Genomic DNA, 25,883 nt, shown 5'->3' with positions numbered 1-25,883 from the left:
AACCTTCATCTTAAAAAGCGTGGTGATGTTGTCATTATTATTAGGACTGTAACATGGATTTATTACAACAGGATCTTCCGTCTGTGCAGGACCTCTTGTGCACCGGAGAGCCATTTGTCCCATTTTCCGAGTACTCTGTCCGGGACATCATCCACCTGCCACAAGATGAAGCCACCGGATGGGTTGAAAATAAGCTTCGTCAAGGAAAGCCATTTGTTATACGTGGCTTTACTGAGATGGGGGAATGGAATCGATCTATCCTGAACAATGAGAGCTTCGGCGCCCTTTCATCCTCGGCAGGTAAGCTCATGCACTTCTGAGCAGGACGATTGTATTGACATATCCTTTCGCGCTAGCGATTCCAGTTAGGAACTGCCACACAGGGCGAGATACTAAAATGCGGCTTCGAGATTTACTTGCGCAGACAGATTATGCCCGTACCAATGATATCCGAGAATTGTATGGTGGTTAACTACGATTCCGAGAGCCGGCTTGTTTAACTAATGACATGCCAGTCTATACGCGAAAGATCTTCCGTGTCCAGCTGAGTGGGTCAAGGCATTGGGGGCATTCCTCCCTTCAGCTATGAGGCATCTTGGGTCTCTTGATTTGTTCCGAACGTTGCCAAAGGAGGTTACCCCGGAGGTGCTGATGGCTTATGTCGGGACTCGCAAGTCTTCGTAAGTATGAACTCGGGCCTTCAATGCTTAGTCTCTGCTAATCTGTTGGAATGTGATAGTTCAGGATTTCATAGATGCTTTAGTGGAACAGTTGCCCTGAATCTGTTGGTTGAATCCGATGGTGAAATCCCGATGAAACATATTCGAGACCCTCAACAAACATTCTGATAGTGCGGCTAGGTACTGGGCCTGGATCTCTTTGCTTTGGGACCGATAAACTCTCACAGGTCCTATACGACGCATATATGGAAGGACTAGGGAAGTCCCCCCACACCGATTGGACCAACGTCTCTACCACCCAGCTGAAGTCTGCCAATTTCCCCATCTACGTCACGCACCAGGAGCCTGGAGACTTGGTCATATTCCCCTCCGCTACCGCCCATCAAATTTGGAATATCAGCCCAATGGTTACAAAAGTCGTCTGGAACATCATGCATTGCTCTTCCCTTATATCATTCTTTGACTACATCCAGCCAACTTACCAGCGACAGTGTCATGCAGACACTGGCCGAGTTCCTCTGATACCGTTACACGCATTGATCAGGGGCTCTCCAGAGTCAAGGGATGAAGCACTTCTCTTAGAAGTTTTTGAACAACTCCTCGAAGATGAAGCCATAGAGACTGAAACAGCTACTTCAATAAAGACTGTCGATACCCAAGGAGCTATCGTCGAATGCAACTTTTGTGGTTTGACAATCTGGAACCGACATTTGCACTGCGAGCAATGCGGGGACTTTGACTTATGTCTGACGTGCTTTATTTCTGGACGCAGCTGTAAACATGTTGCTGATTATACTTGGGCTGAACTAATTCCACGGAGATACTGCAAGGATATCATCCAGACGACCCGAAACAGACTACATGATCGACTGCTCTTAAGGCGCAGAAGTCCACCGTATGTCCCACTCCCTCGAGTATGCTATTCCCATGCTTTTCTATCTTACATGATGACTATGGTCGCGAGTGAGTCTCTTATTCAACTATTCTAGACAAAAGACTTTGGGCGCCTTGGCCGTCGCTGCGGCAGATGCGCGGAAGCAATCAATGGTATGGAAAAATCCTAATACTTCCTTTTCATGGTTCGGATGACCAGAAACTTACTAATTCTAGGAACGACTTTGTCACTTGTGCCGTGATAGTCATCCCACGTGGAAAGGGGTAAATTGTGCTCGGTGCTCTGCATTCTTCTGCTTCCGCGGGCTCCATCGGCACTTTGATGTGGATTTAATCGCATTCCTTAGGCAAATTGAACCCTGGATCTGTCCAAAGTGTTCCCAATGCTGCAACTGCCGTTGCTGTCACTTTGCTCGCCCCTACTCCAGCAGAGACAAGCCTGTGCGAGCTCGGATCAAGCCGATCGACCCACGTGGCCGCGTCATGGGGTTTACTGACAACGTGTTTGATCAGAAACGAGGGAAACGAGCTAGCATGGCTGCTCACAGTGCATCGCCACAATCTGAGATAGTCTCACGCGGACAAAAACGGCCAAGGACACAAATTAATAATGGAAAGGGGGAAGTGCAACAACTGCAGGGAGACTATAGTACTCTCACAAATTTTGCTGCGACTCATACGATAAGATCAGATGAGAACATCCACACTTATCGCCATCCCTACGCCAGTTCTTCGCGAAATTTAGGCCCGAAGGGACAACTCCGAATCAGTGATCTGGTCGAAGAGCATAGCCCTGCTGATTCTGGACCGCTCTTTCAGACCCCGTTTAGGCAGGGTTCTCCTCCACCTTCCCTGACGCCGGAAGATGGCCCATTCCGACGGCATTCCGAAGAGGCAAGCGTTCCCCCCTTGACAGACGAAGCCAGCATCGTTGTTCTCGAGAAAAGACTGCAGGCACTTCGACGATACGCAGATGACCTTTTGGATCTTTCTTTGGTGGAATCGCATGCAAAGCTTCTTGAAAAGATAAGTCAGCTGCAGGGTCAGGTCGAAGAGCGCAAGCGACGGAAAGCGGAGACACTCTTTGACAATCTCCATCGAGACTTCCCAGAACTGGCCACTCTTGCCAGAGAGGAAGCACGGCGACAGGGATTATAACTGTAGTAGCTTTAGCATTTTCGGAGAATAGCAGGTGTGAGCAACGAGGTGAAGATAAACTTTCGGTTCGCTCGTCCAAATGACCAAGGGACCTGCTTGAGTTGTAAAGCTATAAGTCGCGAATCCAGAGAGTTCCCGGATGATGACGATGATGATTTACCTCTGTATGAGGAAGACCCAGCGAATAGCAGCAGGGGACCAATGGATGGCCAGCACATTGAATTTTGGGCCGCGTGAGGAAGTCCCTTGGGGGAGCCTGGAGGGAAGCGCCCGACACCGGGCAGAGCAGCGGAAGCGATCCAGGGAAGCAGGCGGAGTTCCAGCCGGCGTCGATCGTCGCCTCCACTTCCTTCTCCCTCTCCCTCTCCCTCCCACCACTCCGGATCTTCCTTTCTTTCATCCCTCTTCCGGTCCACTCTTCCCCCCGTATCTCGATCGGCTCGAGATTTCGCCTTGACAGCTCTTGCTGCAGAAATCGCTTTTCAACGCCCTGTTGCGTTTGCCCTCCCGCCGTTGAACCCAGGCCTGGTATGTTTCATGTTTGTTAGCTAGTCTATTGTTGGTGCCCTCTAGGAACGCTTTCCCCCCTCACTTCGCGCAACTGACGGCCCTGCCTGGGCTTTGCACTGAAGGAGGGCCTCGTCGATCGATTCCCCCATTGGAGTCATCGCCCGTTTTGAATTGACCATCCTCTAGTCCTCGTCCACCGCCGTGAGCCGGCGTTCCCACCCCGACGAGGGCTGTCGGTAGCAGTCCAAACACACTACGGATCCTGACCGCCTCCACCTCCCACAACTAGCTCTCCTCCGGACGATTCCACGCACCCTCGCCCTTCGTCTCTTGCCCCTCTCTTCCCTCACTTCCAGCTTGGTGTGACGCTAGCTTTGAATCTTTCACGAACCACGTTTAACGCCGGAATCCGCCCCTCTGCCCCGCCATGCCCTGTTTCAAGGGTCTCGCCGTGAGCATACACACTCCGGATGGCCCTATTTCCGAATACTCGATTCAGCGTCAGTCTCGTGCCTCTCGCATAGCCTGTTACATTCCCGTACCGCCGCCCAAGATCCCCGAATCTGGTTCCGGGCGCCCTGAACAATCTACCTTCGCCATTTCCATCACCCTCCTCAACCCCGGTCAAGATGTTCCATATTCCGCGCCGAAGCCGACCTCCGACAACCCCGCACCCAAGCCGAAGGTCGTTGGTGGGCTACCCGGATCAACCGGGGAGCGTGGCCAGTACAGCAGCGCAGTGGCTCCCTATCAGGCTTTGACCAATTCGCCAAACGAAACGGTCGCCGCCTACATTTACTTCGACGGCCGGGCAAAGGAGGAGGTAGCCACTTTGCTACGGAGAGGAGAGGAAACATGGGTCAACTCTCGTTGGGTCAGTGTGCCGGAGTCGGAGGGTGGGGGTCTCGCTGAACGGGAGTTCCTCTTCCGTGAAGTCGGACTAGAGAGATGGCTGAACGGCTTGGATCTGGAAGGGAAGGACGCGGCAGCCCAGATCGAGCGCCGACGGCAGAAGATGGAGAAGCGCCGAATGAAGCGTGAGGCGACTGGTGACCTGGATATGGATCCCAAGTCAGGCAGGGGGATCATGCGCTACGGCAACGATGCGAAGTCCCCACTGGAAGATGTTTCCGACGACGACATGTCGTTCTCTGACTCAGACGATGATCCGATCCCCGAATCCGCAGGTCAGATCAAGGTAGCCCTGTTTCGCGTTCTGGCCTCCGGAGAGATCAAGCGCGGAGAGTACTCTCCACAATTTGATGCCCACGATGACGATGATGAGGCCCAGGGTGGTAACAGTAACAACGGCGCAGCTGATGCGGACATTGATCATACAACTAGCTTTGCAAAGCCAAAGACACTCGACCCAAAGACTATTAGCACCCAGACCGTGACCGGTATCGACCCGTCCGATAAGCCTTACGCCATCTTTACATTCATGTACCGTGGTGGACGTAAGTTCAGTCCCCTTCGCGTTTTGCGGGCTTATAAACTGACTAGTATGCAGGTCAATTGCAAAAGATGGGAATTTTGAGGGATTCCAAGGCGCAGGAGACTCCTGGATCGGCAAAGCGCCGGTCTTTACAACCAGATTTTGCCAATCTGGGTCCACTGAAGCCTGGCGGCACGGTTGGGTTTTTGAACTTCCGTGACAGTACGGGCAACCAGCGCAAAGGCAAGAAGGACAAGAAGACTGGTGATGACGATGAGATGGATAGTGAAGACGATGAGGATAACTCGATTCTCGGTAAAGCCGATGAAGAAGAGGGCAAAGACGATGATCTGCATCTATCTCCGGACGATATCCGACGGCAAGGGGAGCTCGCGGAGAGCATCCGCAAGATCAAGGTATGTGCTGACTTATTCTACAGCTCAGGTATCACTTGTTAACTCCTAAGTACAGCTCAAACGGCAGCATTCATCTGCATCGTTGGCTACAAACACACCCCCAGCCGAGACTGCAAGCCCCGGTGCATCCGGGGAGACCCCTGACCTATCTAACACACCGCCAGCTGTGGCCGCTGCTACAGCCACTCCCGAAGCCCCCAAGCCGGCTGCCAACACACTGGATGGAGGATTCATCGGTAGTCCGTTGAAGAAGCAACGAGCGAGCGTCTCACAATCCGACGAGGAGTCTATGCGCCGGCGGATTGAGTCGGGCCTCTCCCAGGAGATCACCAACATTGGCCCTGAAGATGGCTCTACCTCAGCCAATCCTCTCGGGGCACACCCGCCAAAACCGCAGGAAACCGAAGACGAAGAATTATAAAAGGCTCGGCTGCTCTAGACCGATACCACCCTTGTCCATGTCCAGACAGACGGTTTACCACCAATGCCTCTTCCAAAATCCCCCTTTTCTTCCTTTCTCCTTGACCTTAAATGGTATGATGGGCTGGCGTTAAGAAAGCGCGCGAACCAGCTGTGTCAAATGGCAGCACCATCTTCATTTTGGATTATTTAAAACTCTTTCCCTATTTTTATTCTTCCCTTCTGTCTCCTGATGACAGTTACGGTTTGGATATGGCCAGTCTTCATGGATCTATCATGACTGAGTCCTTATTTTTGTCTACTTTATTCCCACTGCCGCAGTTTGAAGGGCGGCTGGGCGTTTGATTTTCTAGCTAGAACGGGGGGCGGGCGGAGGTAATCGACATAGACGCAATGAGTTACGCACGTTGCATGTTAGCATTTATTCTATTTCATTGAATTCTGGCCACATGTAGATGGGACGACGTAGGTCCAGGTACCTAGGACAATATCCATGTAGAATCTTTACTCCACTTTATAGGTCAGTCCGTTCCTGAGTGACTTCCACTAAGTACAGAATACTGTGTAACCATGACCACTCTCCGCGGCCAAAAAAAAAAAAGTTCCTCTTCTCCCATGGTATACCGAATACACAAATGCTCGCAATGCCCCACCAAAGCGTCAGAAAGCAAGATACCACATTTGTACTACCCGCAAAGTATTATCTCAACATAACGTCATAGTTACTTGCGGAGCGTCTGACTTGCGGACCGCACGCTTCTTTCCCTCCGCCCGCTCCGCTCCGCACCGCACTCCGAACCAGACATATAGTACTAATAGTACATAGTACTGTAAGAAAGAAGAATCGTTCCTACCAGGCTATATAAACTCGCATAAGAGACCCTAGATAAAATCCTTGTCTTCTAGTCACAAGTCCTTATATTCTATCTCGTTCAGAGAAAATTACATTACATATCACACACAAATCTACATTTCTCCTCCCGAAATCGAACCTCATGTCTGAATCAAGTCTCAACTTCCATTGTGCGCTCATTACCGGCGGAGGCGGAGGCATAGGCAAAGCGCTAGCCTCGTATTTCATCTCCCAAGGCAAGAAAGTGATTATAGCGGGCCGGACTGAATCGACACTCCGCGAGACGGCGAAGGAAATCGGGGCGGCGGATTACTACGTCCTTGATACGGGGGTGGTGGAGAAGTTCCCGGATTTTATTTCGCGGATTACGACGGAGCATCCAGAGCTGGATTGTCTGGTTAATAATGCTGGGGTGCAGAGGCCGTTGGATCTGGTGGATGAGAGTGCGATAGAGGACGTGTTGGGGAGGGCGGACCAGGAGATTGACATTAATGTTAGGGGGGTGATGCATCTGACTTTGGGGCTGTTGGGGCATTTTAAGAAGAAGGAACAGGGGGCGGTGGTGATGAATGTGTCGTCGGTGTTGGGGTTTGTGCCATTTGCGGTGATCAATCCGGTGTATAGTGGGACCAAGGCGTGGGTGCATTTTTGGAGTATGAATCTGCGGACGCAGTTGAGGAAGGCAGGGTGGGAGCGCATTCGCGTCGTGGAGATTGCGCCGCCGACTGTGGAGACGGATTTGCATCGTGAAAGGGAAGATCCGGATGATAATAAGAAGGACAAGAATCCTGGTGCGTTGTCGTTGGAGGAGTTTATGGAGGAGGTGGCGGTTATGTTGGAACGAGGAGATGAGGTTGTTGCCCCTGGGATGAGTAAGGACTTGGTCCGCGGTTGGTATGAGCAGTTTGGGGGCGTTTATGATAAGGTGACTGCTTAGGGTGGGCAGGAGGAGTGATGGTCTAGATTTGTATCTAATCGAAGATAGGGATATTTCCAGGTTTGTTAGAGGAATAGGATGCGATGTCAATTGGCTAGAAGAGAGTTATAGGGTGATGTTGTCATGCATCCCAATTCCAATTCGTAAACATATTCATTGAGAAGAGCTGGTCAAAATCCCACGGAAAGTCTGTGGCAGTGGACACAGGGTTAGCTGTCGGTGATGCTGGTTCAGTAGGATAAAGATAAGCACGCAAGGAAGGGGCATCAATCATTTCCGATTCAAGCAAAACTTCCTCCGCCGTCACGAGCAGGTCAAGATGATCCTTTTTCCGCTGAGAATGGATACGAAACAGTGAGCAAGCGTTGGCAAAGGTCTCCTTCACGGCGTCATTTTCATAAGTTTGGACCAACAGCAGCAGGGTAAGGAGAGTTCGCTTCACGCGCACCAGCGATTCTTTCGAATCCAGGGCTAGCAAGACGCAGAGCGCTTGGAACGGAAAATTCAGGATGTGCCACCATGGCAGCGATTCGCCATATACTAGCTCCTCCGCTAGATCACAGCCATCATCAACCAAGTCCAGAACTTTATTCTCTGTACCATCAGAAATGGAGCAGCCAGCTACACGGATTCGGCGGTAGATGCACAAGCCAATATTGCAACGCTTCAACCGCTGCACAGTATGTGGCAGTCGAAGCTCCACCGTCTGGCGGAGCAGCTGCTCCAACGTCGCAGGGTCCAACTGCCTATCGGGATTCAGGATATTGGATATCTGCCAAACGGCGATTTCATCTGATGTCCATGAATTTTGGGGGAGGGAACATGTCGCCCCGCGGAGCTCAATGGGAGGGCGCCCGTAGTCATACGAGATCCACATGTGAAAAAGCCGAGCTACGCCATAAATGCGTCTTCTAAGCTCGGGATCATAGTCATCACCGCAGGGGGAGGTTTGGGTCTGATCAGACGGCTCTATGTGTAGTTTGGTTGTTTCAATAAAATGCATCAGCGTACAGCTGGCCAGCCAAGTTGCGTGCGGCAAACCCGTCATTCGCAGGTAAATAACGCGGAGCAGCCATGCCACTACGTGATCCAACGTAGGGGATTCCAGGGTAGTGGAATATTCAAGAGAAATCCGAGAACTGCTGTCAAAAGCCTGGCGTTCGTCATCCCCGCAAACTATGAGAGCCGCCAGGGCACAAATGTTCAAGAGTAAACATTCCACGGGATGCCCTGGAGAGGGTTTCTCGGACGTCACATAGTCAACGGCACGGTTTACCATTTCAGGATCGAGAAAATTATACACGGGGTGTATATTCTGGAAGTATGTGTCCACCATAGCACGGAGATTTTCATCCGTCAAGAGTGTGATGGAAAACGATCCAGAAACTAGGTCGTTAGGGATGAGCATCGGACTCCCCAGATTCCACGAGCAGAGGCGCACGGGGAAAGAAACAGTCGCTGCCCCAGCAAGACTTCTCGTCAACACGACCCCCGAATTGATTGCTGCCAGTTCTTGTGGAGAGGCAGATGAGCTTTCGCGCAAGTCATCTGGATTCGAAGATAATGCATTAAGACGCCGGCGCTTGCGTGGATTCGGGACGTAGATGCAGTCGTGGCCAGATTTAACGCAATTGCTACAAGGCTGATGGCCGTTGCACTTGCGCTTTTTCTCCCGGCAGGAATTGCAGGCCGTCTTGGCCCTATCTGGCGGCATTGATGGGGGTTGGGAGTCAATTATTTGCAGGAGTTGGGTAGAAGAAGGCAAAGTAGTAGAGAGCTCTCCTGCCGACGATCGTCTAGAGTGGAGAGCCGTTCTCCGCCACTCCAAAACAAAACTTCATCTTCCGCATCTCTTTCCGCGACCTCCCACCCACTTCCCCTTTCGTTTTTACCCAGATAATTCTTACGGGTTGCTTGACGAGACCTAGAGAAGAATCAAGATATATCCCCCAAGTACCCATCATGCCATTGACCCGCTCCTCCGATCCCCTGGTGTGGATCGACTGCGAGGTGTGGCATTCCTCTGCTCTGTTCCTCTACCAGCCGCGACTGATCCATCGGGCCTGTAGATGACCGGCCTCGATCCGGACACCGACCAAGTCCTCCAGATCTGCTGCTTCATCACCGATGCCGACCTCAACCTCCTCGATACACAGGGCTTTGAGACCGTCGTCCACCACCCGAATTCGATTCTGGAAAGCATGAATGAATGGTGCATCGAGACCCACGGTCGCACAGGGCTGACCGCGGCCGTGCAGGCCTCGACCACCACCCCGGACGAGGCCGCAACCGCCCTCCTGGCGTATATCCAGAGATATGTGCCACAGCCCCGGCGAGGCCTGCTGGCAGGGAACAGTGTGCACGCAGACAAAGCGTTTCTGGCCAAGGGACCATACCAGGCCGTGCTGGAGTGGCTACACTATCGGATTGTGGACGTGAGTGCGCTCAAGGAAATGGTACGTCGGTGGGGGTCGGATGAGCTTCTAGGAGCTGTGCCGGGCAAGAGGGAGGTTCATCTGGCGCGAGACGATATTCTGGAGAGCATTGAGGAGATGCGATTCTACCGGGGGCGATTATTCGGATAGCTGAGGTGTCTCAGCGTCTGAGCGTGCAGGCCGACCGCAGAGTTCCCAATCTACGAGAGGGGTAGACCACAACACAGTACTACTAGATAGCTGGCTGGATGGATGCCCAATGGGCCAGGGATTGCAGCCGATGGCAGGATTTTTCAATGGTCTGCAGCTCGACTGCCGTAGTGTCTCGGAGGATCCTCGAATGAAGCTCTGGCCTGAGGTCATGCTGGCGTGGACCCCTCCAAGTGGGGGTCTGGCGATGGCGGCGTTGGGCGTAACTGAAACTAATCCATCCTAGTCTATATTTACTTGCTCCCCGCTCTTGTCTCGCCTGCTTCTTCCTCTTCTTTCCCCTTTCTCCTATTCCCCTCCAACCCTTTTCTTCCTCGCCTCAATTGTCGGTGGGCTTCTCTCACGGCTGCTTTATATACCCCGTCCATACCCCTCCATCTCCCTCCCCTGTCCATATCTCTATCCTACCGCTCCCACCCCCTCCACCATGTCTGTCCAGACCGTCTCCCTCACCCCCTTCACCGACCAGAAGCCGGGCACGTAAGTTCCCCCCTATTGCTTGCTTCCATCCTCCTGTCGGATGCCTCTCTCTGACAATCCCAGCTCCGGTCTTCGCAAGAAGGTCAAGGTCTTCCAGGAGCCCCACTACTCCGAGTCCTTCGTCACCAGCATCCTCCTCTCCATCCCCGAGGGCGTTGAGGGCTCCTTCCTCGTCATCGGTGGCGATGGCCGCTACTACAACACCGAGGTCATCCAGAAGATCGCCAAGATTGGTGCTGCCTACGGTGTCAAGAAGCTGCTGGTCGGCCAGAATGGCATTCTCTCCACCCCTGCCGCCAGCAACCTCATCCGCAAGCGCCAGGCTACCGGTGGTATCCTCCTGACCGCCAGTCACAACCCCGGTGGTAGGTATCCTTCTCTTCATATTTATAGTCTCAAACTGATGTCACTCTTCTCGTAGGCCCCAACGCCGACTTTGGCATCAAGTACAACCTGGCCAATGGCGCCCCCGCCCCCGAGTCTGTCACCAACAAGATCTACGAAACCTCCAAGTCCCTCACCTCCTACAAGTACATCGACATCCCCGATGTCGACACCACCACCATTGGCTCCAAGACCTACGGCCCCATTGAGGTTGAGGTTGTCCACTCCACCACCGACTACGTCACCATGCTGAAGGAGATCTTCGATTTCGACCTGATCCGCGAGTTCCTCAGCACCCACAAGGACTTCAAGGTTTTGTTTGACGGTATGCACGGTGTCACTGGCCCCTACGGCGTTGACATCTTCGTCAATGAGTTGGGTCTGCCCGCTACCAGCACCATGAACTGCGAGCCCAAGCTCGACTTCGGCGGTGGCCACCCCGACCCCAACCTGGTCTACGCCCACGAGCTCGTCGAGAGCGTCGACAAGAACGGCATCCACTTTGGTGCCGCCAGTGACGGTGATGGTGACCGTAACATGATCTACGGCGCCAACACCTTCGTCTCCCCCGGTGACAGTCTGGCCATCATTGCCCACCACGCCAAGCTCATCCCCTACTTCCAGAAGCAAGGCGTCTATGGTCTGGCTCGCTCCATGCCCACCTCGGGTGCCGTCGACCGTGTGGCCAAGGCCCAGGGTCTGCAGAGCTACGAGGTGCCCACGGGCTGGAAGTTCTTCTGCAACCTGTTCGACAACCAGAAGATCTCCATCTGCGGTGAAGAGAGTTTCGGTACCGGTAGCAACCACATCCGCGAGAAGGACGGTGTCTGGGCCATCGTGGCGTGGCTGAACGTCATCGCTGGTGTGGCCAAGCAGAAGCCCAGCGAGACCCCCAGCATCGCCTCGATCCAGAACGAGTTCTGGCAGACCTACGGCCGTACCTTCTTCACCCGGTACGACTACGAGAACGTTGACAGCGACGGCGCCAACAAGGTGATCGCCACGCTGTCCGAGAAGCTCGACAACAAGGACACCTTTGTGGGCTCGACCGTGTCGGGCCGCAAGGTCGTCGACGTGGGCAACTTCGCCTACACCGACCTGGACGGCAGTGTGACCAAGAACCAGGGTCTGTACGTCAAGTTCGACGACGGTAGCCGCATTGTGGTCCGTCTGTCCGGCACGGGCAGCAGCGGCGCCACCATCCGTCTGTACATCGAAAAGTACGAGAGCGATGCCAGCAAGTTCGGCCTCGCCACGGACGAGTACCTGAAGGACAACGTGGCTCTGGCTCTGGAGCTGCTCAAATTCAAGGAGTTCATTGGCCGCGAGGAGCCTGACGTTCGCACATAGAGGGAGAATTTATGTTAATAGCAACAGTATCGAGTATTTAATAAACGTTCATAATCATTTCATCCTATCCCTGCTTGTCCACTGCTCTGTAAACCTAAGCAATCCTATCCCTGACATTAAAGTATCATAACGCCCTTTCCTGCTTATGAGCTATATATAAAGCCAACTCATACTAGTCATAACATCATAACCGATCCCCACTCACTCTCCCAACTACAACAACCCCCCCCCGTCTTCTCCGCCCACCACTCCCTCCACTTCACCACCTTCTCCTCCCTCCTCGCCTCCTCCGCCGCAAAAACAACCGCATGACTCCGAACCGCCTCCTCCAAATCACAACCTACGAATCGTCTCTGCGCCTCCCGCACCCCAGACCCTTTATTCACCACCGCATCTACCGCATCTACAAAACTCCTCGCCAGACCATAGTCCCCGCCGCCGTGCGCCTTCTCCTCTTCTGGCGGGCGCTTCGGCACTGTGATAGTCGTGGTTTCTCGTGTCTGGAACGAATAGATGGTGATAGTGCGGCTGTCATAGGAGATCTCACCGAGAGTGCCGTAGATGCGGCCGCGGCGTTCGCATTGTTTCTCAGTGGGGGCGATCATATGGAAAAGAGCGGTCTTGGGCGCCTCGCCGTCCCAGGTGATGGTTACGGTTTGGTCGTCGCAGACGGTGTTGTCGGATTCGTAGACGCAGCGGCCATACCAGGGGCGTGTGTGGATGGTTTCAGGGTCGGTGGTGGTAGTGGAGGTGGAGGTGGAAGGGTAGTCTTCCGCGAGGCGGGTGAGGAGGTGGGATTGCGCGAGGTGGATGGATTCTTGTGTCAAGGGAGTATCTTTGTCTTTCCGGGGTGGAGTGATGACATCTTCGATGTCCTCGCAGACGATATTGACTGGCCAGTCGAGGTCGCCTTTCGCGACATGCATGTCGTTGTAGATCCGGACGGCGCTGTACACGCAGTCGCGTTCTGCGGGGCAGGAAAGACAATTGGTCGCGTCCCTTGCCGCGGGAGGTTTGCGGGATTTGCGGAATTGGGTTAGGGAGCCCGAGGATGTGATTGTTCGAGGGTGATGGGGAGTGGTTTCTGTGTCTGTGGGAGGGCTGGAAAGTAACCACATAATGAAGTCGATGTCGTGGCAGGATTTGGTCAGTAGGGACCCGTCCCCATTGGGGGTCTCACGACGCCAGTTGCCGCGCACATAGCTGTGCGAGAAGTGCCAGAAGCCGACGGGTTCGGTATGTTCGAGGGAAACGATGTCGCCGATCACGCGGTCGAGAAGAAGGAGTTTGCGGAGGAGAACATTGTGCGGGCTGTAGCGGAGGACATGACCGATGGAGAAGATGTTGGTGGAGAGGTTGGGGGTGAGGGCGCGGTAGACGGAGAGGCAGTCGTTCAGGGACAGAGCGAGGGGCTTCTCGCAGAGGATGTGGAGACGGAGGGGGGCGATGGCGTGGAGGATCTCGACGTGAGTGGAGTCGAGGGTGCAGATGAAGACCCCGTCGACGCCGACTCGGGGGTCATTGTTGGATTCGCGGCGCTGTAGCTCCCATTGCAACCAGGAGCGCCAGTCGGGGAATTCCTGACCGTCTTGGGGACTGCCGTGCTCGCCCCAGATGTAGGAGCGGCCGAGGTGTCGGCGCTTGAAGGGGTGGGGTTCGGCGACGGCGTGGATCGAGCCTTGGGTGGCAGTGGTCACGGCTCGGGCATAGGCGGTGCCGCGGGATCCTGCGCCGATAATGAGGAAACGGAGGGACCTGGGGGAGGGAGTGAGAGGGAGAGATACTGTAGGAAGGGCGGGTTCTTTCATGGTAATGTGATTGAGGAGTGTAAAGAAGAGGGGTGGGGAGGGGGAGGGGGAGGGGGTCATATACTAGAACTCCGCATGGTAAGGAGTATCGCCGGGTGCGGATGATAAAGGCCCGTTGCTGGTTGGTCAACCTGTATCGCCGGCTGACAGCGGCAATAAGCTCAAAATCTTCTTTGAGCCCAAAACAGTAACCTCAGGCAAGGTGGTCGAGTGGTTAAGACGTAAGACTGTATGTTGATCCAGCCGTTTCTGCCCAAGAAGTTATCATACTAATTCTAATCCAGTGAATCCTAACGGAGTTATCTTATCCCTTCGGGGTCGCGCGTTCAAATCGCGTCCTTGTCGATTTCTTTTTTTCCCTGACCAAATCATTTGGTCAGAATCATGGACGTCGCCTGTCATGTCAATCATTGGCACGGTTTCAATGGAAACAAGCTGGGTAAACTTGGCTAGGATAAACAAAGAGCCGCTGAGTGCAAGTTCAACACAACAGGCAGGACTGTAAAGCGAACTACTAGTAAATTCTGAAGGCCATTTTGTGACGGAACCGAGGACAACGCGCATAGTAGACATTAATCACATTGATAGATTATCACTAGACTAGACGGTCAAACGACCCACAGTAAAATAACATAAAAAGAAATGAATTGGGGTATCCATAAGAAAACAGGCTAGCAAGTATTACAGAATCCAGACGTGATCACCATGGCCAGTCCGGGACACCCCCCGGAAGCCATATTTATAACTCCTTCACATATGTACATAGCTCCAAGTATATACCCACATCCCCTGAGCTATTCATATACTCTCCGTAAATCGACTCCCCCGGCTGCCATCAAAGCTCGGATGGCTCCGCCCGAGCGCATCCGGCCGCTTGGGCATGGTCGGAGATAGAGCTCCCGGGACAATGACCTGGGAGACGATACGCGGCGCCCCAGGTTCATTGGATAGACTGGCACTAGCCGACGTCACTGGCGTCCGGGCCGGAGATGGTCGAAACACCACCATGCCCCCCGATTCCTCCGCTTCACGGGTATAGCTGGCATCCAGCGGCATGCCATATGGGGTTGTAAGAGGCGGTTGCGTCGCTGGTGACCGTGGCTGAACAGGCGAGCTTGGGGAAAATATTGTACTCGGCTCAGATGCCGTAGGCGATCCCGGTTCAAAGCCACCACCGTATCCGTCCCCTCCTGACTGCAGCACTGAAGGGATTTTTCGACCGGAGATCTTCTGAAAGCCGCGCTCACTGGGTTCGGAGCTTAAAGTACTATCATCGGTGCGCGTTGTCATGTGCGATTGGCGCCATCGCTTCATGAACGCCGGGGCAAAGTACGACGCAGTGAATAGAGGGTCATTACTGGACCGCCGCGACGCCATCTCTGCTGAGCGGGGGATAGAACCTTCGGCAGTCCCAGTCGTGTCTGGCTCGGGAAGTGCATCCCCAGACGCGGGCAGGATATTCCTCCTGCGGCGCCGGAGCAGCCAGACTACAAACACGAAGACAAACATAGCGGCAGCCACGCCACCGACTACGCCACCGGCGATCTTGCCTTTAGTCTGAGTGCTAAGAGACCCGGACCCGGAACTAGAACCGGAGCTAGAAGTGGAGTTGGTGCCTGAGCCTGAGCTCCCCGAAGAGAATGAAGTCTCCGAGGCAGCTTGTCCAGTGGCAGTTCCCCCTAATCCTCCGCCCCCACCATTCGAAGCTGTAGTCCAGGCCCCATAATACGAGTCGGTTGAAGTGGGATCGGAAGAGAAGATGGATGTCGTGGCAGAGCTTGTCTGGGACACAGAGGACGTCGTCGTGGATTGAGAACCGTAGCTGAATACAACGCCGGAGCTGGAGGCCGTCACTTGACTAGCGTTCTGCGTTCCACTCGTATTGGAGTCGGACACCGTGCTCGAGGGTTTGATGGATGTTGAAGAAGGGAGAGAGGTTGCGGTAGAGCCGAACAACGGAGTCGATGTCTTTGAAGATGCGGGGGCGGACGAGGGTGGGGCGGACGATGATGGTTCAGGTGTACTTGTCACTGCTGGTGTATCCGCAGTGGGAGAGGAGTACGCAGGAGAAGCAGTCAGGGGTACTTCAACCGAGATGGTAGCGGAAAGCGACAAGCTAAAGGAGTCTGATTCGGTTGACAAGTCGGTTGTTGCGGGCACGGTCGACTCATCAGATATCGTGGTCGGAGCGGTTGCCGATGTACCGGAGCTAGTCTGCGAATTGTTATCGACCACGTTGATCACAGTAGCAGACACCGTAGTCTGGTCTCCAGTGGCTGTATCGGATTGTTGTCGCTTTTCGAGCAATTCTTGGCTGTCGTACACCTCGTGCTTCTGCATCTCCGAGTCCAGAATCTTGTCGTTCTTCATCCCAGCTACGACCGTCTCGTGGGACATGGTTGCTGGTGTATCATGGACATTTTCGCGGTTCTGCCCGGTCTCGCTATAGTATGCTGAATCTAGTTGGTATTTTCTCCGCATTACCCTGTTGAACCGAGTATGTCCTGTGCCATGATGGGCCATCCTGGTAACATCCACGTCTGGTCGTTTGAACGAAGTAATTTCTGCTGTTTTTGGCGGAAGTAAGCGCGGCGCTTATGGACCGCAACTTGACGAATATCACAGAATGATATATACGCCAATGCCTCGAAAATAGAGCGATAGACTGCGACGTGAAGGAAAGGTGTCTGCCTGCACGACACAGATGCTGACTGCAAAAGAGTGGGATAATTAAGTCGTTCGAAGGCGACGGGATAATAAAAGCGGACTCAAGGAGCGTAAAGAAAGAGACGATAGTCGACTTTTAAAAGATGGTAAAAGAGCGATGCCGAAGGCGAATGAATTAAACAAGTGTCGAAGGAGTGACGGTAGTAGATATGAGCTGACGAAGACTTTACGTCTATCAGAAGCCTCAAAATCGTAGCGAATACCAAGGAGCGGACGTCAGCTGGAATACACAGCCGACAAGAGACAGATAACTAGTAGTAGTAGTAGTAGTAGTAATAAGAGAAAACGAAGCAGAAAGACCGAAAGGCATAGACAGAAATCTATTCAACAGGGCAAGACACCCGTCAGCATCGAAGCAACATGCAGCGCACCCACCAGCTAATTCGCAAAGTCGCAATTGCCATTACATACCTGCAAAGAAAAGGACAAAAGAAGAAGAAACGACAGCGACAAAATTTTTTTTCTATATCGAACTATCCGTTTTCGGGCCTCGCAGGTAGATGTAATCTCAAATTCTCTGGGTCCCTAATCCATACTTGCCGAACAAACAAGTGAATTGAGCGAAGATTGCGCGCCGGTCGAAGGAATTAAAATCACCACCCTTTCCCTCAGGGTCCGTCAGGTACCAGGTGGTGATTACTGGATGAATTTGTATGCCGTTTCCACACTTGACCCTCCCACCGGGACAAGGATCCACGCTTAGACCAAGGTTCCGGCCCCGGGACTGGCACCGTTCTTGCTTGCTCTGCTTGGTCCGCCCAGAAACTGTCTGCGTGGTTCGGTTGGGTCCTTTACGGCATCAATTCGCTCCAGACGGGGTTTTCCGCTCGCTCACGGGCGTTGTGGGTGCTGGATGAATGGCGGGCGTGTTCGAAATATTCCCCGTCCACAGAATCCCGTCTGCTGCCTGCCTGCGATCTCCGCGAAGAATTGGGGGGGAAGGGGGGGGAAGAAGAGAAAGGGGGAAGGGGAAAGGAAGGTGGGGAGAGAAGAGAAGAAGTTGGGTTAGGGTAAATTGGTGGTGACCGAGTGCGAAGAGGGGAGGGGGGAGAAAGATGTGCTCAGCAGGTCGAGGGAAGTGAGAAACAGAAAGGGAAGGGAAGGGAAGCGAGCATGAGAGACAGACGGTCGAGACAAGCTAGACTAGTCGGTCGTTAGGCAGTCCGTCAGTCAGTAGTAGTGGTAAATGACCCGCGTGGGAAGCATCGATCAGGCCAGGCCTAAGAATAACACCCGCCGGGTCTTAGACCTGCAGCGTCACTAAGGCACTTGTGGGTGCCGTACCGTTCCATCCCGGTCATGTACCACGCCAATACGGACTCGACTGCCAACGCGCCTTTCTCACTTGATTCATGACTGACATCACGTAAGTAGGCAAGACAATAGCGAGATGTTTCCTTCTTTTGCTGCCTCGGCTGGTCAAAGATTTTGCGACGGGGAAAACGGGAATTATACCCGACCATGAAAATGCGATGATTCGCCGAGCTGCAGCTCTCCATGTACCCCGTCCGGAGATGGTAGCAGCCGCAGCCCTCATCCTTGTAGTTGGTACGTGATAGTCGCTCTTACCTACATATACATTATGTACATACATTGACCATTACTTTTTCGCTAGTTTGTGCCGCCAGTTCTCGCTGGCAGGCAGGCATGCATGTGTCCATACGCAGCCTCGTACGACCGATACAGTACGATAGACCCGACCCGAATTGGGGCATCGAATCATCGCGATTGGCCCGGTGCCCTGCCCGAAAGGGGGGTAGCCAAGCCTGAGTTTAATAAAACGCCGGGCACTAAGTTTCATTAGATGTTTGTTTACGCTGGAGTCCTGGACAGACAATCTAACTAGACCACGCCTGTTAATTAGAGGCCCGGCTGCAATATCATCCCGGTGCCTATCATATCCCTTCAACCACGGTTCTGTCCCGCGTGAGGGCCGTCTGACTCTGACCATTCCTACCACAGGACCTGGGGGTGTGGACGACTACTAATGCCCATACCGAGCAATCGTGCATGCAGGTCAACAACCCTGCAGACAGGGACAAAGACCACCTACTCCGTACCATTAGTATGTATGCTGCGGTCCTGTCTATTGCTTAGGCTGCATGCACTAGCACGAACCCAACAAGGCATCATCAATACCTGCCTACGTATGCCTTACTGTGTACTAGATAAGCCCGAAATTCGACCCCAACGGCAGCAACACCATAAATGATAAGGAACAGCACAACATCCACACGGCACATGCATCATCTAATCGAGAAGTCAGGTTATTAATCTGCTCCACGCAGAATCTGTCTGGAGTCTAGACACAAGACACCCACAACGGTCAGTTCCCGAAGTTCTTCCCAGTTCCCACGTAAGGGACCTCGTCTCCCGTAACCACAACTACGGACTAGCCGCCGCAATGTCACCACCACCACCCACTCTGCAAGGTACGCCCCATTTGAATCAACGTCCTCCACCCATGAGCAGGGACTAGTTTAGCAATGCACCACGATGTCCGGAGTACGAATTACTCCATACTATAGGCTCATTCTTCTCATGCCCCAAAAGTAAGCCCATACTCAAGTCAGCTTACGGCCCTTCCAGCACCACCAGACGGGGAAAAGGGAGAAGGGGGGGGAGGGGGAAAGAAATGAAGGAAAATATTGGTGGCTGCCGTGATCAGGCCAATACCAACCAGGTGCGGTGTAGATACACGTACGTACGTATGTCTCTTTTCCGTGTCTCAGAACCCCACCCAACCCGCTATTTATATCGCAGGCCGCCCGGCTCCTGTCATGTTCATCTCCCGTCCGCCCATCGAGAACGGTCGTGGAAGCTTCGAGGAATGTTCACTATTGCCACTTATCGTGACCCAGGGGGGAGATCTCCGATTGTCACTCAAGGCACGATCAGGTGACCGGTCGGAAGGTTACATACATGGTTGTCAGGTAACCTCGCTGTCAACTCGGCACACAAGGTGGGTGGTCGGCGTAAGTGTTGTCTTGGATCCTGACATCATATAACTGTCAAATGGCACGAAGTACCACTCTGTAAAAAGGTCTCGAACTCCAACAATAATGCCCGATTAGACCCGACTGCCAACTGGGCCGGATCCGGACACCGACGTCGACAGTGTCATCCACAACAAAGCACTTCGATAGCATGGATAGTAGTTTTGTCCTGAACGAACTGCCAACTGTTTTATGAGGGTGTAACCATATCTATCTATATCCTTTCCTCCCCCGGTTCCTCTAGATAACCCCTACCCCTGTCCCAAAATAGCTGTCCCGTTCCCCTATTGCAAAAAATAACTACTAGTGGCAAGCATGAATGGAGCCACAAAAATATGGCTTCAATCGAGCAAGAAGATCATTCTTCAAACCAATCAGTACATTTTATGGATTTCACCAAACCATATCATATCCAAATTATGGATACCATTATGCGAGATTGCCAACCCCAACACCTTCTACTTTATCATACCAAGGGTAGGAAAAACCATCATCAAACAGTACATCCTCACAGCTAGTTCTTTTCAACAACAGTCCAGTAGTTCACATCGATGGACACATTGCAGGAGTATTAGGGGTCAAATCAGTCATAGAATGCTAGGAGTATCAAACTGAAGACATTATCCCTCCTGCCTGTCACTATTCTTCTTCCTGTATATATCATCATATGAAATGAAAATCTGGAATGATCCGTACCCCAGGAGACCCCAACATCTTGCCAAAAAAACAGACCAGTGTTGTCTTGGTTTGCAATTTTCTTCGCTATTTGCACTGATTTTCACTACATGGAGATGGTAGTGGCCATTGAAGGATCAATTCTCACGTCCGAGACCTCATTTCTCTCTCGGGGTGGAATTATTTTACTGGTATGTGGCAGGTCGACATGGTATACAAGCGAGGTGAAGTGAACCTACGTGCTCTCATGTCTACTTTACACAGGGTAAAGAAGACTCAAGATAGCGTAGGATATACCCCACTTATACTCCGTACACTACTTGGCGATCACTCATACGTGGAGAAGATAGGGGCAGATTAATCACCAAATCGTCGGATAAGAAACAGCGTGCCAATGCAGATCTCAAAGCACAGGATATACACCGTATTCGCATGCACTCGGATCCCACCCTATTTCTTGAGCGGTGGGAGCCTTTCTATTAGTACCAACGCGCACTCTGGGGGATGGAAACAACACTTCCAACTACCTATCAAGACAGGAAGGAAATGGGCTTTCTGTCACAACTATACAAAGGGCCTGCTTATCGCCAACCACCCTCTTTGCTTTTCACCCCTCAAACCTTTCACCCTACTCGCGTGTCTGACCAACGGTCTAAACGGAAGGAAAACTAGTTAAAGACATAGATGTGTCGTAAGACGACTGAGGAACGCTTGTGCTACACATGAATGGGTATTAATAATGGACCAACATTGTTATGAACTTAGAAGGTCTCCAGTTCATCCGCGGCTCCCTCCGCTTCAGGAATCTCGAATCCCTCCTGCAACGTAAGTTAGCAACAGCCTCGAAACGAGCAGCTTCCCTGGTGTGCAACCAAGCACATCTCTAGTGCAGAATCATACCTCCGTCGAGTACAGAATGCCCTGAATATGCTTCGCCAGAGAGTCCTCGTCCTTCTCCATATCCGGGTCGGCCTCAATGGCGCTCTGCAGCAACAGCTCAATGTCACGCAGCTTGGCGAAGTAGAAGTCCCTCTCCTTCTCTAAGCCAGCAATGGCCTCCTTCTGCGTAGCAATTTCCTGCTGCAGGGCAGACACGTTGGCCGCGCTAGCAGCACCAGCGACACGGGGACGACCAGCGCCGCCAATGGTGGGCGTGGTTCCACGGCGCGCGGCACCAGCGGAGGTTGCACCAGCGCGAGGACCACCCGCGGCAGCGGCGGGGCCGCCAGAGGCCTTGCGACGAGCGACCGCATCGTAGTCACCACCAGGGTAGTGCTGGTCCCAGTACTTCTTCGTCCACTGGAGGAACTCAAGGTTGTCCTGCATACGGCATTTCGTAAGCGACTCTACCGGAACCGGCTTGTCCACCTGGTGCTTTGCGAAGATGTCTATAGCAGGCCTGCGTTAACAGAAACAGGATTCCCACCACAAATCGTTTAGGAGGGCGTACTCTGGAGCACTTTGAAGTTCTGGAGGTAGGCGTATTCGGTGTTGACGTTGAACTTGACGCGAGACATGGGGACATCCACTAGAAGAGAGACCAGTAAGCCATATGCCCAGGCGGAGAAAAAGGGGCTCGTCACGTCAACTCACTGAATATCGAATCAAAGATCTGGCACAGAGCGGCACTGTATAATTACTTCATCAGTATATGGCCTCTAATGCGTTGCATTGTTCACCGAAGGCGCGGTCAAAGCCTAAGTTGCACGCAAATTAGCACGTTTGTCAGGGAGGCGCCTACCCAGTTCCGCACTGCTCAACCTTGGTCAGGTTCAACTGCAGCAGGTTGTTGATCCATGCTAGCAGCTCTTGTCTATCATCCAGTGGTGTCAGCCATCAGTGAGCAAAGCCAGCAAACCCTCCTTGACAGAGGCAGAGAATGCCCAACGAACCTGGATTCGGACATGGTGGGGTAGAGTAGGGGAGGTCTGAACTTCGGGAAAGTTGGAATGCAGGATTCCGCAGAGGTGTGCAGAAATCAAAGAAGGGGATAAGATAGGCGTAGGTAACAAAGGGAATCACCCTGGAGCGCTGGATCTCTCTTGTTTATCTCGAGGGAAAACAAAGGCCAAGTTGAGCGAGGGGATGTTTTGTTGCTGTCGACAAAACCCACGGGACTGCAGACGCTAAGCCTTTTTCGGCCAATCACAACGCCTCCCCGATCTATCGATACCTCAGGCCCAAAAAATGGGACCGTTGTAGAAGGCGAACGCCTGACCCGACCTCAAGGAGTCGAGATCTTGGCAACCCGAAGCAGGCTAATCGAGAGCAAATCTTCATCTTCATCCCAAGGGGGAAAGCAACTATATTATAGCAATTGTATACGAATCTCTATCGCTAGCCAATGTATGTCCCTGATAATTAACCCAAGAAAGGAACCCAATATCCTCAAAACTCCTCCGCGACCATGAACACTTTTTCAAGCAAATAGCAACAGCAAACAGAAAAGTCTAGCCAGATGAGTTACTCTTGTAGCAAGTCTATGCCATCTAGTCCGTATCCAAAATCCATTATAACAGCGCGAGAATCTTGGCTGGTAGCCACAATGCGCCGATAGTCGGACTTGACGCTGAGCATCCAACTCGTCGTCCAGCCCGGGAGATCAATGGATAGCTCTCCGCTCTGAGCATCAAACACCTTGACACTCATGTCGTAGCTACCACTGACGATTCGTTGGTTCATACTATCCAGGTGCAGCGACCGAACCAGGGCCTCATGGCCCTTCAGCTCGTTGACCATCTCGCCGGTGTTGGCGTCAAACTGATAAATTACTTGATCGTTGCCGCCAGTCAGGATGGTTCGAGCATCGTCGCTGAATTCGACACACGCCAATCCGCGGTCCTTGCTGGGAAATTCCTTGACACAAAGACCGGACGTGATGTTCCAGAGCTTGGCGACGCCGTCTCCGCTAGCAGAGACGACGAGATCGCCGCGCAGTTGAACAGCATTCACCGGTCCTCTGTGGCCAAGGAGCTTCTTCACAAGGGCTCCCGTGTGGCGATCCCAGACACAGATAGTAGTGTCCTTGGAGCAGGACACAATGTATCGGTCATCAAAGCAGACATCCAACACTCCCGCCTGGTGTCCCACCAGGCGACGAATCGGCGTGTAATCGTTCTTGATATCCCACACGATGCAAGTAAAGTCAGACGACCCAGTGACCATGATGTCTTCATCAAACTGGAGGCAGAGAATGGAGGCGCTGTGATAGTCCGTGCTTTGTTCGGCGGGGGCCATGATCCCCGCAGAGCGCGTGGGAGGGGGGTATATCGTAAGAAAAGGCGGCTTTCCGGCTGATTGCTGCGCCGAGTTGTTGACCGGGCCAATGCCGGAAGCATCCCCTTGGGGAGGACCTATGATCTTCCGGCATGGCCAAGGGTAGTGAGCGTCCCATACACGGATAGTCCGGTCACGAGACCCGGTGATAATTTTGTCCCTGGAACGAAGTTAGAAAATGATTGTGCATACATGGCATTACCGGGGAGAAAACATACTCATCAAACTGAGCACAGTAGACACTGTCCTTATGACCGTGGAGATAGATAGCGGCAGCCTTTCCTTCTTTCCACCGATGCTCCAAGGCACGTCGAACAAGGAACATCCTCTTCCAGTCCTGGTTAGGATGGGCCTTCCCCACCCCCGCAGATTGTCTCTTCTTGTGTAGACGTCCGCTTAGATGGTGTCCGTAGGCATGACGGAACACATGCCGCCATATATATCTGGAGGAGGCCTGCTCACTCCAAGCACGAGAAACAAGTTCGGACTGCATGAGGGACTCAGGGTCGAGGTACGAAAGCACCTGTGACATGACCTCAGGAGGAAAGTAGGCGACTGGATCGATCCGCAGGATAGCCAGGGCTGGGTCAGACAGTTCCGTGCGATCGCGCAGATCGATGCCAATACCACTTTCCGAGTCCCGAGTCAGCTTTGTGTCGGACAGTTTGATACCATCCCGCAGAGCCCTTGCGAGATCATTCTGTGCTGCAGCTGCAGCGCGAGCTGCCGCGCCCGCGTAGATATCGTTCGAGAAGATGGGTGGCTCCAAACCACTCCCGGGGACGGCTGCAGCGGTGTGAGTATAAAATTCATGCAGCGCCGACACGCCGTTGAGGGATGAGCGACGATTGATGCTTGTTTCGGTACACCAAGAATTCCTCGTGCCCCCAGGATGGGGTTGGACTGAATGTCTAGACGACTTGCTGCGGAGCGTCACCGAGAGGCGACGGCCCAAAGCGCGCAGGCCATCCACGGGATGGCGTAAGCTCGAGAAGCTCTTGGCTCCGCGGCGCCTGGGCACAGGTTCGGGAAAATGGTTCATGTCCTCCAGGACCTGTCCGTCATCATCATCTCCGGAATCCACCACCGACAGCCCGTGCCATATATCATGCTCTATTCCGGTTGTATGAACGGTCGACGTTGTAGCAGTCCGGGGCCGAGTGCGGAGGGAGAGAGAGGGGCGTCGACGAGAAGGAAGAGTGCTGGGATCTCGTGGAGACATGACGGCGATCGGTGTCAAAGTGGCAACCGCAATTAAGGACAGCCACGCGGGGGACAGCTAGGACAGAGCGTCCTCGGTAGATTGATATAGTACCTATGGGGACGGAGTAAATCCCCTTCCCGCGGCTGAGACACACCCTCAGGGGCCAGACGCAAGGGAATGACGCTGGTCAAGGAAGAAATGTGTGGTGCGTCTAGGGGATATAGGCCGGTATAGAGAGGCGGAACGGCGTAGGTAAGGGGAAATTTCGACAGGACAGCAGCCTGGGCGATCAGGAAGAGGGCCGATAAAAAGTCCTGATAACGGACACCGATAGATAGTAGATAGACAATAGTAATCCCAAAAACGAGTGCGGGAGGGGGTGTGGGAGAGAGGGATTCGGGCGAGAAAAGAAAAGAGGGAAGGGGGAAAGGAAAGTCGACTGAATCGAATGTGTAAGAAGCACCCAAAAGAATTAACCCCCAAGACCTAACAACTGCATGAAAAAGAAAAAACAACACTACTGCCAGCAAAGATTAATGAATGGGGATCGAGGCGAGGAAAAGGGAGGCCCGCCGGCCGGGCGGTGAGCACCTTTTGCCCCCCAGTCCGGTCCAGGCCCTTGATTGGCCCTCCTCCACTGCCTGGTGGCGGGCTTCAATTTCTGCAGAGTTTTTTTTCTTTTTCTCTGGTTTGATGATCGCATGCGGATGTTTTCCTTTGTGTCTACCATTGTTGCCCCCCTGTCACTTAGGGCATCCGTAAGGCCCGCATGGAATGGATAATGGGAGGGGATTATACTTTACTCAGGGGGGTCTGGCATCGACCTGGATGCCTGATGAGAAGATATCTCGAGCTCCTACATACCACATCCGTATCAGCGGGGGAGTTTAGTTCAGGTAAACACGCATGTGGAGAAGGCAAAGTCACCCTAGTCAGAATACCAATCGCCCGTGTTTGAGCCCTCCTTTCATGTCTACATATCCACCCCCCGTCCGTGCATTCCGCAAATTAGAAATGCAACCCCCCTTTGTCTTC

At 53.0% G+C, this 25,883-nt stretch overlaps 10 protein-coding genes across 10 annotated transcripts; 5 read left to right on the top strand and 5 right to left on the bottom strand.

The window, feature by feature from the left end:
- Nucleotides 1-53: 53 nt before the first annotated feature.
- On the top strand, nt 54-2,732 carry BO94DRAFT_547091 (uncharacterized protein; the record flags this gene model as incomplete). Its single annotated transcript, XM_025613315.1, has 7 exons — nt 54-300; nt 384-459; nt 516-680; nt 740-801; nt 852-1,575; nt 1,670-1,727; nt 1,950-2,732. The coding sequence occupies 7 exons, from the start codon at nt 54-56 to the stop codon at nt 2,730-2,732; spliced, it is 2,115 nt and encodes a 704-aa protein (XP_025466417.1).
- A 696-nt stretch (nt 2,733-3,428) lies between these two features.
- Nucleotides 3,429-5,932, top strand: BO94DRAFT_536047 (uncharacterized protein). The gene is made up of 3 exons (XM_025611927.1): nt 3,429-4,699; nt 4,753-5,093; nt 5,149-5,932. Exons 1-3 carry the CDS (start codon nt 3,670-3,672, stop codon nt 5,512-5,514), a joined length of 1,737 nt encoding a protein of 578 aa, XP_025466416.1. The 5' UTR covers nt 3,429-3,669; the 3' UTR covers nt 5,515-5,932.
- Nucleotides 5,933-6,302: 370 nt separating this feature from the next.
- BO94DRAFT_536045 (putative short-chain dehydrogenases/reductase) lies at nt 6,303-7,382 on the top strand. The gene has a single exon (XM_025611926.1). It carries the CDS (start codon nt 6,509-6,511, stop codon nt 7,301-7,303), a length of 795 nt encoding a protein of 264 aa, XP_025466415.1. The 5' UTR covers nt 6,303-6,508; the 3' UTR covers nt 7,304-7,382.
- Nucleotides 7,383-7,622: 240 nt separating this feature from the next.
- BO94DRAFT_427550 (uncharacterized protein) lies at nt 7,623-9,005 on the bottom strand (the record flags this gene model as incomplete). Its single annotated transcript, XM_025607457.1, has 1 exon — nt 7,623-9,005. A coding segment is annotated over one exon (1,383 nt), but the record flags the coding sequence as incomplete, so codon positions are not given.
- A 147-nt stretch (nt 9,006-9,152) lies between these two features.
- Nucleotides 9,153-10,171, top strand: BO94DRAFT_536043 (oligoribonuclease). Its single transcript, XM_025611925.1, has 2 exons — nt 9,153-9,313; nt 9,373-10,171. The coding sequence occupies exons 1-2, from the start codon at nt 9,266-9,268 to the stop codon at nt 9,886-9,888; spliced, it is 564 nt and encodes a 187-aa protein (XP_025466413.1). The 5' UTR covers nt 9,153-9,265; the 3' UTR covers nt 9,889-10,171.
- Nucleotides 10,172-10,229: 58 nt separating this feature from the next.
- On the top strand, nt 10,230-12,223 carry pgmA (phosphoglucomutase PGM2). The gene is made up of 3 exons (XM_025609221.1): nt 10,230-10,428; nt 10,492-10,793; nt 10,850-12,223. Exons 1-3 carry the CDS (start codon nt 10,376-10,378, stop codon nt 12,160-12,162), a joined length of 1,668 nt encoding a protein of 555 aa, XP_025466412.1. The 5' UTR covers nt 10,230-10,375; the 3' UTR covers nt 12,163-12,223.
- A 115-nt stretch (nt 12,224-12,338) lies between these two features.
- BO94DRAFT_575883 (Gfo/Idh/MocA family protein) lies at nt 12,339-14,005 on the bottom strand (the record flags this gene model as incomplete). The annotated part of the gene is made up of 1 exon (XM_025615106.1): nt 12,339-14,005. Exon 1 carries the CDS (start codon nt 13,968-13,970, stop codon nt 12,339-12,341), a length of 1,632 nt encoding a protein of 543 aa, XP_025466411.1. The 5' UTR covers nt 13,971-14,005.
- A 651-nt stretch (nt 14,006-14,656) lies between these two features.
- Nucleotides 14,657-16,922, bottom strand: BO94DRAFT_100769 (uncharacterized protein). The gene has a single exon (XM_025605449.1). The coding sequence runs from the start codon at nt 16,491-16,493 to the stop codon at nt 14,769-14,771; it is 1,725 nt and encodes a 574-aa protein (XP_025466410.1). The 5' UTR covers nt 16,494-16,922; the 3' UTR covers nt 14,657-14,768.
- Nucleotides 16,923-20,739: 3,817 nt separating this feature from the next.
- On the bottom strand, nt 20,740-22,440 carry eb1 (microtubule-binding protein BIM1). The gene is made up of 6 exons (XM_025615105.1): nt 22,261-22,440; nt 22,110-22,181; nt 21,962-21,996; nt 21,819-21,896; nt 21,269-21,756; nt 20,740-21,186 (listed from the first exon to the last, which is right to left on the bottom strand). Exons 1-6 carry the CDS (start codon nt 22,272-22,274, stop codon nt 21,130-21,132), a joined length of 744 nt encoding a protein of 247 aa, XP_025466409.1. The 5' UTR covers nt 22,275-22,440; the 3' UTR covers nt 20,740-21,129.
- A 391-nt stretch (nt 22,441-22,831) lies between these two features.
- Nucleotides 22,832-24,866, bottom strand: BO94DRAFT_468461 (F-box/WD repeat-containing protein; the record flags this gene model as incomplete). Its single annotated transcript, XM_025608250.1, has 2 exons — nt 22,832-23,804; nt 23,863-24,866. The coding sequence occupies 2 exons, from the start codon at nt 24,864-24,866 to the stop codon at nt 22,832-22,834; spliced, it is 1,977 nt and encodes a 658-aa protein (XP_025466408.1).
- Nucleotides 24,867-25,883: the final 1,017 nt, after the last annotated feature.

The sequence above is a fragment of the Aspergillus sclerotioniger genome (assembly GCF_003184525.1).
Source record: "Aspergillus sclerotioniger CBS 115572 chromosome Unknown BO94scaffold_17, whole genome shotgun sequence".
NCBI lineage: Eukaryota > Fungi > Ascomycota > Eurotiomycetes > Eurotiales > Aspergillaceae > Aspergillus > Aspergillus sclerotioniger.
The sequence above is the reverse complement of the archived record's forward strand: the minus strand, read 5'-3'. Positions and strand labels throughout refer to the sequence as shown.

Excerpts from the sequence above, each read along its gene's own strand:
- eb1 (XM_025615105.1), bottom strand. Across the intron at positions 21,897-21,961 it reads GATCTTTGATTCGATATTCA|TGGATGTCCCCATGTCTCGC; the intron begins GTGAGTTGACGT and ends TCTCTCTTCTAG. Across the intron at positions 21,187-21,268 it reads GCATTCTGTACTCGACGGAG|GAGGGATTCGAGATTCCTGA; the intron begins GTATGATTCTGC and ends CTTACGTTGCAG.
- BO94DRAFT_536047 (XM_025611927.1), top strand. The coding sequence starts at position 3,670 with ATGCCCTGTTTCAAGGGTCTCGCCGTGAGCATACACACTCCGGATGGC. Across the intron at positions 4,700-4,752 it reads ATTCATGTACCGTGGTGGAC|GTCAATTGCAAAAGATGGGA; the intron begins GTAAGTTCAGTC and ends ACTAGTATGCAG. Across the intron at positions 5,094-5,148 it reads AGAGCATCCGCAAGATCAAG|CTCAAACGGCAGCATTCATC; the intron begins GTATGTGCTGAC and ends TCCTAAGTACAG.
- BO94DRAFT_536043 (XM_025611925.1), top strand. The coding sequence starts at position 9,266 with ATGCCATTGACCCGCTCCTCCGATCCCCTGGTGTGGATCGACTGCGAG. Across the intron at positions 9,314-9,372 it reads TGGTGTGGATCGACTGCGAG|ATGACCGGCCTCGATCCGGA; the intron begins GTGTGGCATTCC and ends TCGGGCCTGTAG.
- BO94DRAFT_100769 (XM_025605449.1), bottom strand. The coding sequence starts at position 16,493 with ATGGCCCATCATGGCACAGGACATACTCGGTTCAACAGGGTAATGCGG.
- pgmA (XM_025609221.1), top strand. The coding sequence starts at position 10,376 with ATGTCTGTCCAGACCGTCTCCCTCACCCCCTTCACCGACCAGAAGCCG. Across the intron at positions 10,429-10,491 it reads ACCGACCAGAAGCCGGGCAC|CTCCGGTCTTCGCAAGAAGG; the intron begins GTAAGTTCCCCC and ends TGACAATCCCAG. Across the intron at positions 10,794-10,849 it reads CGCCAGTCACAACCCCGGTG|GCCCCAACGCCGACTTTGGC; the intron begins GTAGGTATCCTT and ends CTCTTCTCGTAG.
- BO94DRAFT_536045 (XM_025611926.1), top strand. The coding sequence starts at position 6,509 with ATGTCTGAATCAAGTCTCAACTTCCATTGTGCGCTCATTACCGGCGGA.